The sequence below is a fragment of the Populus euphratica genome, unplaced genomic scaffold (genome assembly GCF_000495115.2).
Source record: "Populus euphratica unplaced genomic scaffold, PopEup_1.0 scaffold588.1, whole genome shotgun sequence".
NCBI lineage: Eukaryota > Viridiplantae > Streptophyta > Magnoliopsida > Malpighiales > Salicaceae > Populus > Populus euphratica.
Window position 1 is genome coordinate 24,523 of NW_011500202.1, and position 11,719 is coordinate 36,241.

At 31.3% G+C, this 11,719-nt stretch overlaps 2 protein-coding genes across 5 annotated transcripts; both read right to left on the reverse strand.

Moving 5' to 3' along the window:
* Positions 1 to 2,021: 2,021 nt before the first annotated feature.
* On the reverse strand, positions 2,022 to 4,343 carry LOC105111898 (tRNA(adenine(34)) deaminase, chloroplastic-like). Of its 4 annotated transcripts, none has more exons than XM_011007379.1 (5): positions 4,178 to 4,343; positions 3,188 to 3,238; positions 2,631 to 2,821; positions 2,395 to 2,499; positions 2,022 to 2,299 (listed from the first exon to the last, which is right to left on the reverse strand). In XM_011007379.1, the coding sequence occupies exons 1-5, from the start codon at positions 4,191 to 4,193 to the stop codon at positions 2,111 to 2,113; spliced, it is 552 nt and encodes a 183-aa protein (XP_011005681.1). In that variant the 5' UTR covers positions 4,194 to 4,343; the 3' UTR covers positions 2,022 to 2,110. The 4 variants fall into 4 exon arrangements, with proteins under 4 accessions (XP_011005681.1, XP_011005682.1, XP_011005680.1 ...); XM_011007380.1 differs by having other exon boundaries at positions 3,188 to 3,190; positions 4,178 to 4,342; XM_011007378.1 differs by having other exon boundaries at positions 3,188 to 3,247; positions 4,178 to 4,341.
* Positions 4,344 to 8,303: 3,960 nt separating this feature from the next.
* Positions 8,304 to 10,661, reverse strand: LOC105111897 (40S ribosomal protein S24-1-like). The gene is made up of 5 exons (XM_011007377.1): positions 10,478 to 10,661; positions 9,653 to 9,694; positions 9,172 to 9,342; positions 8,664 to 8,750; positions 8,304 to 8,557 (listed from the first exon to the last, which is right to left on the reverse strand). Exons 1-5 carry the CDS (start codon positions 10,547 to 10,549, stop codon positions 8,525 to 8,527), a joined length of 405 nt encoding a protein of 134 aa, XP_011005679.1. The 5' UTR covers positions 10,550 to 10,661; the 3' UTR covers positions 8,304 to 8,524.
* Between the last annotated feature and the right edge of the window lie 1,058 nt (positions 10,662 to 11,719).

The following is an 11,719-nucleotide window of genomic DNA, read 5'->3' on the forward strand; positions in this document are numbered from 1 at the left end:
TGGAACATTAATCAAACACGATACTAGAAACTAAAGAGTCTTGTCTTGTTATCTTGTCGAGTCTTGCGTATATCATCAACTATCGGACTGATGTGTTCACAGACAAATATTTGTCTTGCGGCCTCCTCCAGAATGTGAACAACATCATATGTGATTAACTAGAGAACTTAAACATCAAACTAAGTTGGTTTTCCTTAGAGTAGTACAATGGAATGAGACAAGGAGCCAAAATTAATTTTTGGAACTGTACTTTTTAAACAATGAGATGAGGAGTTTGTGATGAAATATTGATAATCGTAAAATATATATACATGTTTTTACTTTTTCTACACTATATTTTTTAATATATTTTGAACTTATTAAAAGTTATATTTATGAATTTAATATGTTTAATAAACTTTGTGAATTAATTGTTAAAGATAAAAAAATTCGTTCTATATTTTGAATCTAGCTTCTTGTAACAAGTTTTTCGCCAAGTTAAAGTTCTTAAATAAAAACATGAACTTAATCTAAATTTAAATACACATGTCAAGCTTGTATTATGAGCAAATATACGATCTGAATTGGATTTTTAATCAGACTTGCAAACTCAAGCTAAAATTTTAAATATTCAAACGATTTATTCGCAGCAGGATTCTCTGCTTTCACATTAGATATTCAAACGAGAATCTTTTAAATTTTAAATATCAAAATCAGCGATTCAGAAGCCCCAATTTATTTAAATATTCAGGAATAAAACTTTCATGAAGTACTCCAAATCATATAAAATCGTTTTGAAATCAAACTTCAGATGTAATATGAAGAACAAAATAAGTATCCTAATATGATAAAAAAAAAAAAAAACTAACAATGTTGAGCATTTCACTATGATTGAGATTCTGACATATAAATGATGGGTCTTAGGACCCAAGAAAGGTTCAAATCAAGCCTTTAACATGTTATGAATGAAAAACTATAGCTAGTGTGGTTGACTATTTTAAAAAATCAAGTCAGAAACAAAGTTTAAGTTGTAATAGAATTGAAATTACAATAGAATTGTGACAGTAACAAGGTCAGTTTTTAACACAAATTCTAAAATTTATCTAACTTTAAGGATCAAATAAAGATGGAATGAATTAAGTATCATGAATACTTCTAATTAGCCTAATATTCTTGAGAAATTTGACATCCAATAGAGAGGATAAATAGAGCAGAACATAACTAAAACAAAGTTAAAAAAAAAACATTCATTTCTTCTTTGTTTTTGTCAATTTTCCAAGCAACTATAAATTAAACTCTTGAATTTGGTTCAAGCGGGATACACATCATCTCCATTAGTAAATTGTAAGAAATAATGTTATTATTGTAATTTTTTATTTAAATATTTATTTTTTCTCGTTTAGAATTATGCTATTGATTGTTATTTAAATTTATTGAACTTTTTTGAAATAACATGTATGCTTTCTATTTTTTTTCAATCCGTCATTGTTGTTAGGGACTAGAGTACAAATCAAAAGAATTAATTTGATTGCTATAAGTCTCATCTTGATTTATTAGAGAAGAATAAAATAAGTTAAATTGTCAAGTTCTTGAATATTTACTTAGAATAAATGCACAAATTTTATTTCTAGATTATTGTCGAATGAATGAAAATTACTTTTAATATTACATTCCCTTAATGATAACAAATTGATTAGAAAACTTTTTTTAATTAATGTACTCGTAATCTCATCGATTTTTTTTTTAGCTTTAAGGAATATCAAATTTGTTTACTTGATATGAAAAAATATTTATTTTACTTTAATGATCAATAAAACTATAGAAATGAATGTGTAGACCCTTGAACTTATTTAACGACATATTAATTTATTATTTTCAGAGTTATTATTTCTTGAATTTTTCATTTAAATCCCCTCTTTTTTTTTATTTTAGTATATTATAAAAAGATTAAATAAATTTTTTTTTGGATTCGACTTATTTTCAGAATTGTACTACAAATTTATTTTATTTATAATAGTTAAATCATAATTATATTTTAATGGTTATAACAATTGAACAACAATATACTGGAATATATCATAAGGAGATCATACAATAGATAAATACACGGTAAGCAAGCTTTACGTGAAAATCAATACATGGTAAATTTCGACTTGGTCTTTTCGAATACTTGTTCTGCGATAACAGCGCCACTACCGTCGGCTTTCTTGATCTCCAAGTGAGCCTTCTGATAGAACCCAGTACCTCTTAATGCATCAGCAATGAAATCATCAAACCCAATTGCAATAGCTGCTTCAGCTTCAGCTCCGTAAACCAACCTCTGTTGCAGAACATGCAAAAACACAAACGTGTTAGAAACTTGGAAAACTTGAAGCATTAAATATCACGTGAAAATGAGAATTTGAGCTACTCGACCTTGAGTCTTGAGAGATGGATGGCGCCGAAGCACATTGGACATGGTTCGCAGGACGCATATATTTCGCAATCCGAGAGCTCAATTCGGTTCAGCTTCTTACATGCCTGCAAGATAAATTTATTCATGCATTGTATAGCAGGAATTACCAAAATAAGTTTGCAATTTGCACATCAACACACACGACACAACACTCTGCATATAAAATCAAGGGAATATGATAATTTCAACTCTTAACCTCTCTAATAGCAGTAACTTCGGCATGTGCAGTGGGATCAGTGTTTTTCAAAACCATGTTGTGACAGCTCATGACTACTTCATCATTTCGAACAACGACAGCGCCGAATGGACCTCCGTCACCACATTCGACACCTTTATAAGCTTCTTCAACTGCTTTACTTAAGAATTTATGGTCTCTATCCTGAACAGCTGGTTGATTAATCAACAAAAACTTTCATAATCAATAACTATCAAGAGACAGATACATGATTGTCTTGAAACCCAAGAGTCCTCCTTGACAGGGAAAACAGCAAGGGAAAAAGACGAACATAGAAGTGGGGAGCCTCGATGCATTAACACAAACAAGGACAGAGACAACTTTTCTCAGTGTTCACAATAATGAAAACGATCATGTTGATTGGGATATTAAGAAATGGAATTGCATAAATTGACATATGTTCCTCATGAAAGTACATATAATTTGATCAACCAACTGCTGGCGATACTAATTTATCGTTAAAATGTCCAAACATGTTAGAAAAAAAAAATGGAGCAAGAAACTCATTTGACATTTACCTTCTTGATAACCAGCAAAAGAAGATGCCACAGAAATAGTTCGGTCTTCAGCTTCCATCACTATTGAAAAGCAAGAGGGTAAAACAAAACAAAAATGTCAACACTGATCTATAATTGAAGAAAATGACATATAATTATCTAGGATTTCTTATATACATGATGACTTTAACTAACTTGTAGAATCCAAAAACATGTGTTTTAAACAAATTGTTCAAACCAGTGATCTAAAGCATTCAATCATACTAGCATTCACTTATCCGATTTTATGTGACATTCATGGTAAAGATTAAAGACCAGATCTAAAGTTTGAATAAATGGTAAAATTTTTAGATTTACCATCAGTTATTGCTTTCTCAGAAATGAACCCATCCATTATCTTTGATAATTTAAACATCACAAGACATGAAAATGTTTCTCAAAGACAGATCGAAAGGACTATTGTTGCTATCATTATACCTCTATATATTAAGCGTCAAAATCTACAAATCAATCTGTAGAAACACAGAAAAAAGAAAGCTCACTCTGTAAATGTCCAAAACAGGACATATAGCTGAAATTCTTGGAAAGTCTGCCATTTTAAGACATCCAGATATCTTTTCAATACATTAAAGATTAAAATTCCAACATTACACAGCCAAAATGTTAAAGGGAAGAACTTTAACTCTTCGTTTCCTAATTAAAAAAAGAAAGGAGAAAAAAAAACAAATGAATTAAACATAACAAAAATCTAAATTCATGGCCGCCAAAAAAAACTTCAAGCTTTAATTCCAAATATACCAACCATAAACATAGAACCAAAAGAAAATACAAGAAAATTAACCGAACTCAGAATCCCATTAAAAGAAAACAACGAAACTTTCGAAACATAAAGCATGTAAGCACAACACGAGCCAGCTTAAACCATGACAAAACACATCGATGCAAAAAAACACCTTCAAAACAAAAACCCTTCATTATAATTCAAGAAACGACCAAAGAAAAGTTGATTACCATTATCATCCTCCATAATGAAAGGCAGTAAAAAAAGAAAATGGGGTTAATAAGGAATGGTGTGGAAAAGAGTAGATAAAGAGAAGGTGGAGTGCAAGAGGATGATATAAACTAGTCCACCAATTCACTATATTTATAGTCTCACTTCCAAACAGGAAGGGGAAGAGAGAGAGGGAAAAAGAGAAGGAAAAGGAAAAGTACACGTGAAATTGAGAGAGAGAGACAAACGGGAATCTTTGATTGTTTGAACTTCGAAGCCGATTCACTTTTTTGTTTCTTTTCCTTGGTTTTTTTAATTAAAATGCAGCTACAAATTATTATTATTACTAATTAATTAACAAAAACACTATAGGATGCAGTTAAATCACTTTATTTTCATCATTCACATAGTACTATTTACTATAATAGTATATTATTATTTTTATTTAGTTTTCTTTTTAATTTACCTTTCGATAACTCAAAAAAAAATTATTTATTTATTTTTTTAATTTTATTATCAATATAGATAGTTTTAATAATTATATTTTGTAATTTTTTTATATTTTTATGTTTTGTTACATACAACTCTTATGGATTTAAATTTTTTTTTATTGCAACTTTTAACATTATATATGTTGGAAATGAGGATTTTAACTCATTTTATATGAATTTATTACTAATTTATGAATTAAGTCACGAGTTTAATAATTAACTTAAGTTGACATGGTTTATTATTTTGTGTAGTTTTTTCTAATTGATTTTTTATATTTTATTCTTTAAAATTAGGTTGATTAGAAATTCAACTTTGTAATTTTTTTATGAGTTATTTCGATCTTATAACCCAAGTCGCAAATTTGGCAGGTTGACCCGAGTTAACTCTTTATTTTCTAGGTCCTTTTTAATTGAATTTTTTTAATTGGGCTTCATATTTTTTTCCTGATTTGTTTACTATGAGGTTATCATGATCTCATTATTCAGGTTGTGAATTTGACATGTTGATTCATGTTAACTTGACTCATTTTTTTTTAATTGATTTTTTTTTCAATTTCAACATCCAACAACTCATCCCATATTTGACTTGGGTCATAAGTTTTGTGAGTTAAGTTGCAAAGCTCATATTGATCCATTATGTTGTCGTAACATTTTAAAAAAACATATCATCTCAAATTCTTTTTAAAAAAAGTGAAATCACGCATTTATTAATCTTCGGGTTGCATTTGGGCTCACCGAGTCAACTAGGACATAGATTCAAATCACATATGAATTAATTATAAATTCAGGCTAAGTAAATAGTGAAGTTGAAATGTTTCAAGGTTGACTTGCAAGGTCAAGTTTAATAATAATGTTAAATAGTTTTCTTCAAATAAAAAATTCATCTTCCAATTTTTTCTTTTTCAATTGAATCCTTTTCATTTTTTTTATCATTTAACAATTTATTAATTTTAAATTGGTATTTATAATTTATTTTGGTTTACTTTCTACAAGGTTATCACAGTTTCAAACAAACATCCTAATGTTTGCAGTGAAGCCCATGATTCATTAAGTAAAAATAATTTTAAAAAATAAAATTCTTAAATATAATAGAACCCATGATTTAGATTATAACTTTTGCAAGTTTAGTCACGAAGCTTAAATTAATTTAATATATCACCATCACAATATTAAAAAAAAAATCATCTTAAAACTTTTTAAAGTCAAATAGCACTTTTTATCTGTTATTCAGGTTGTTTTTGAACTTGATAAGTTGATTAAGTCACATCGAGACAACTCTCACATAATTTAATTTTAATTTGAGGCTCGACAAGAAATCAAGTTAAGAGTTTTTAAAATTAATTTGTTGTGTTGGGTTTAATAACAATATCAAAACAATCTCCACAACCCTATAATAAAGAATTTGGAAAGGAGCAAGTAAACTAGTACTAATAATAAAGAATTTGGAAAGTTTACAAAAACACTAGTATTCATTGCTTTTCTTTTTGTCAAAATTAAGGGGGAAATTATGTACAGATTTTCTTTTTCTTTTTCTTTTTCTTTTTTTGTTTATGTCATATTTCTCATTTTTTTTTATTTTTTATTTTTGATTTACGTAGGGTGTCCGGGCCAGCTTACGCGCACCACGACTAATCCCCACGGCCCACTGAACATCTTGTAAGCCCAGTGAAAGCAGGTAAAGCACCGCGGGGGTGACAGGCGTGCATGGTGAGGTTCGAACTCAGGTACGGAGGAAGGAGATAAGCCCCTCCCACCACTAGACCAGAACCTCAGCGTGCATGATGAAGTTCGAATCCAGGTACGGAGGAAGGAGACAAGCCCCTCCCACCGCTAGGCCAGAACCTCACTTGTCATATTTCTCATTTTTGAGATTGAAAGAAGTAGGTGCCAATGGATTTGCTTGACGTGTACAGATTGGAGACGTGTATAACATCGGATTTATAGTGATAATAATTTAATTTCTGATTACTTTGAATCGTTATTTACCTTATACGTATGAATGGAGTGATTTGTAGACATCCAATGAACGAGCTAAGATCAAATAGTCTGGACACGCTACAATGTTTTAAACATGAGCTAATTGAACAGCAAGACTTTCAGAGTCTTCATGAGCTAGTAATAGTAAGGATTTCATTATCCAACAATTACCAACTTCCTTGCCTGAAAATAAATAGATAAAAAAATGTTTGATGGTTCGGTGCAGTGGCAACCACTTAACCTCCATAGTTTGGCATATGCCTTTACTGTTCTTCAATAAAGGGTGAAGGCTGCCATTAACACAGAATCCATAAAGTCATGGTGTAGAGTGATCCTTAGAGAAGGGAACCGTCTGTTGATTTTGATAGCATCATGGCTTGAACCTCACATTGTTTGTGGTTTCTACTGCAGCTACCACGAAGTCATTGTCTTACTGTTCAAATTAACTTTATTTTTACTAAAATAAATCTATTTAAAGGCTTCTGGATGATGATGACTTGAATTGCTGTCCTGTTAAAATGGCTCTATAGTCTTCGGGTGGCTCAGTTTGGTTGCTTCAAGTTAAGAAAGAGCGGTTGTTTGCTTGCTTCAAGCTAACAAATGGTCCATCTAGTTTTTTAACTAAAAAACTCTCCAATGGCCAATCCATGCAGGTCCTTTTTTCAGCAACTGAAGTGGCCAGCAAAGAATCTGGAGTGAGTCTGAAAATCTTAAATAGATTTAGTCAAGAACATAATCAAAGCGAAAGCGATGCCAAAAGCATATTGATCTTCAACCGACCAAACCTGAATGTTTCACATGGACTTCCCAGAATCAAATCCCATCGAGAAATTTCCTCCTCCTGAACAAGCTATATGCGTGCAAATCGTGCTTTAAAAGGGTCTTACAAGGACATGTCAAGAAGCTAGAAATTATGTAGAATTGTGTGAACGTGACCTACCTCGAAACTGAAACCAAATTCCTTACTCTTTCCTCGATCGTCGGACGCTTCGTCCTCCCATTCACTCTGGCTCACTGGATTGGATTTAGTCCCACCTTAAGCCGAATGACAAGAGAAAGATGCCTCTGCATTCATTGCTTGGGCACTAAAATAAACAAAAAGCTTGCTCGCGAGCTGAGTCCAAGACCCTCATGCACATACTCTAGCCTAGTATGAAGGAGGCGGATCATCTGTTGTATGCTGGTGAACAAATAGGAAGGACATGGAATACACATCTTCTCATACATCCCTGGTCTCATATTCCGCATCTAACCCCAATCTTCGGAATATCATCAAAAGAATATGATAGAAAAGGTTTCGTTGACTGGAAACACAACATTCACCACTAATCTGACGAAAATATACCGCTAGTTGGCAATCAAAGTAAATTAATTTTAATTTTAGAGCTGTTTGGGAACACAGGTGTTGTCTTAAATTTTAATTTTTTATTTTATTTTGACTTTATATATATGTATGTATGTATATTGATCATTTTAATGAATTAATAACAAAAATAATTTTTAAAAAATAAAAAAATTTATTTTGATATATTTCTAATAAAAAAACATTTAAACCACAACTACTATCATAATCCAAAACACACCATTAATGTTCCATGTTTGCATTTTGAAATCTTCTTTAAAAGAGTTTCTTCATGGGATCTAATTCCAGGTGCAGCATTGAGCATCATTACGAAAATAACAAAATGAAAATAACTAGAAATATATAATGGCTCGATGTTCCAGAACTTGTCCACAGATGAGTGCTCAAAATCAGATAATTTAGCTAAACATAAGATAACCCAAACATCCACACAAAGAAGAAATATTCCATTTCTAAATGATAGAGCACAAGACTATTGAAGAAATCCCCCCTGGTGCATAAGGGCACATAAAAACTACCACAAAATCACCTATCACTCACTTCTTCTTTGCAGCATCTCCGGCCTTAGTCTGCATCAGAAAATATTAAGGTTAGTTATTACTCTTGTAACATAAAGTAATGAAAAAGGAAATAACAAGCATCAAGAGGCAGTCAAAAATAAAACCAGGAGCTCACCTTCTTGACTCCACGGACTTTCTTTGCCCTGTTCTTCCTCTCCTTCAATTGCTTCCTCGACTTCTCTATCTTAGTGGCAAGCCCATTCTGCCAATACAAGACATAGATTAAGCAAAAATGCATGTGATGGAGAGCTTTCACAACTGAACAATAACATGAATCCGACAAACATTGATAGAATGAGACGCTTAATCAACCCAACAGAATATGAAAAAAACACTAGCAGAACATTAATATTTGGCTACAGATAAGAATCACATCTATAACTAATAGAAACTTGCAAAGGAGCACTCCATTAATAATTATCTTTCAACAACAACAACTAAATACTCCAAATTGAATAACCAGGTCAATTCATGCTACAAGTGTCATGTTCCAAGCAATGATTTTAATTTTAGCTCCATATACTTAATTAATACATAACTTGCATGAACCCAAGAAATCCACAAAAAAATAATATCAAAACACATATGCAAGTTAATATAAAAGAGAATGTTTTAAGACATACCCTTATGAGCCTGTACTTGGGCTCGTACTTCTTTGCATTGTCAACTGTATCATAAATCAACCCAAATCCAGTGGATTTCCCACCACCAAAATGGGTCCTAAATTTGAACACAAAGATTGTATTGGGGTCCTTCACCTCATACAAATTTGCCAGTTTTTCCTTCAGTTCTGCCTTCATAACAGAACAAGTGCAACATAAACAACAAAACCAGGTGCATCAGTCACTCAAAAGTCAACTTTTATAATAAAAAATGGTCAATGCAGATAACCTTAAAAAACTCAAGGTGTATGTTAAGTTATTCCTACATCAGAACTATCTCACAGTTAATTGTCCAATACAGCCTCATTATAACAATAATGGAAAATCATTCCAAATCCTCATAATATGCAAATATTTTTTCAAAACCATGGATGAAACAGATAATGCTCAGAAAAATAAAGCACAAAAAACTTCTAAAAGCAACACGAGACTGAGGATATACCTTGGAAACATTGGCTCTACCAGGATGAAGAACATCAATGATCTGCGTTAATCAAAAGAGAAGAATTAAAACCAAAAACACTTGAAGATCTTACTTAAAAAAAAAAGAAAACAAATACAATGGAATACACATTTTCGTTGAACCTATGCAAACACAGATATTAGCAGGTAATGCTCTAACAGGGTCCATTTGACACCAAAGCATAATTGTTCTAAAATAACCACTAATGCCAGGGTCAGTAAATACGTTACAACATCTCATTTTACCAGCCAATAAAAACTCCCAAGAAAAAAGTTTGAAACCAAAAGGATTCATGAGATCAGAGATCTTGGTGGAACCTAGCATCTAATGGATTCCTTGAATCCCATCAAGAGTAGCAAATATTTTGTCACATCACTGGCCCCTACTAGTTTGTCCAACTCTGAATTCTTACACAAACATTAATCACCAACGTAAATTAAAAAGAAATTGAACTTCCCTAATCTAAAACACGCTTTATTTCTATTTAAGCAAAACAAAACCAAGACTATTCACATTGACTAATAAAAACCCACAAACAATATTCTGCATGTCCATTTAAGAGCCGCGATCCATTTAAGTACTAACAATTTATTCCAAATACAACAAACAATAACTCTTAACACTTACAGGAACAAACATTCATAAACAACCATCTAAAAAATTCTGAACTTTCTTCCTTGCAGTTCAAGATCTAAAGGACCCAGTAGAACAAAATCAAAAACTAAAAAAAAATTCTTTACTAAGCCCTCGTTCGGGCACCTAGAAAATGAAGAAAAAAGAGAGAATGGGAGGGTCAAAGCTTACAAATTGCTTCCTTGAAAGGAGACGATTTGTCATGAAGTTCCTGTTACGAATGGTAACGGCTTTGTCTGCCATGATTTCAATCAAAACCCTGGATTTTGTTTTTGGATTTTGGAGGCGGAGAGCTAGAGACTGGTGAATAGCTGCTGCAGCTCAAGGAGATAGCGATGGAGTGTCAAACCGTGGATTTTATATTGTGGTGTTTATAGGGTTATTTTTTGGATTCAGTGATTGAATCGTGCCCTAAAGAGATTCATTGGGCTTTATAGGACATTTAAAGTTATTGGGCTAAATCGATTTCTTTTGAAGGCTTTTGAAAATGTAAGCCCATTGAGTAGAGAATACTTAAGAGAACTTGGCCCAGAATGGCACCCACGAACACTACTTAACACTTACGAAAGTTTATTAGACGCCACCATTAAAGTATGATTTCCCTAGAGTTTCGTTATTATCTTGAAATAAAAGAAATGAAGATATAGGAAATAAGATATTAAGAGTGTAGAGACAAAATTATATATATAACGTAAAATGATTATTTTTATATCCTCTTTATTTATTATAGATAATACATAATAAAATATAAAAGAATTATTTTATTTTTAAATGTTTTATTGACAATATTATTAATAAATAATTAGATATTTTTTATTTTAATTTATATTGAGTACCAAAATTAATAATATTATAATTCTTGATTATAAAATCCGAACTAGAGGTCTAGATCGATCTAAATTTTTTTAAAAAAAATAATTGATATTACTTAACCTAATAAAAAAAAATCTAGTCATTTCAAGATAAAATATGATTGCTTTAATTTAAAAAAAAAAATTGAGTAAACTAAAGTTTACTTTATCAATCTATGACTCGAGTTTTATCTCAGGTCGACTTTTAAGTTCTTGATAGTTAAATTGCTAAAAAATTTCTCTATCCTAAATTTTATCTGTAATTGATCATTTATGATTGAAAAAAAAAAAGTTTAGAATCAAAATGGAAAGGCTAAAAGAAGATGGACCAATTATGAAAACATTTATATTATAGGGACTAAATTATAATTTTAGGCAGCTTTCGTGGTGAAGGCCTTCATTTTTTTTCCTGAAGTCTGTCGCTATCCGACATAGCCACCTTGTTTTTGAAGAAGGGGTTAGAGCGCCTAGGATTGCTCAGTAAATTACATGATGATGGAGATGAATTGCATTCTTTGATTAATGAAAGAAAAATGTTAGAGATTACTGTATTACAAGATTG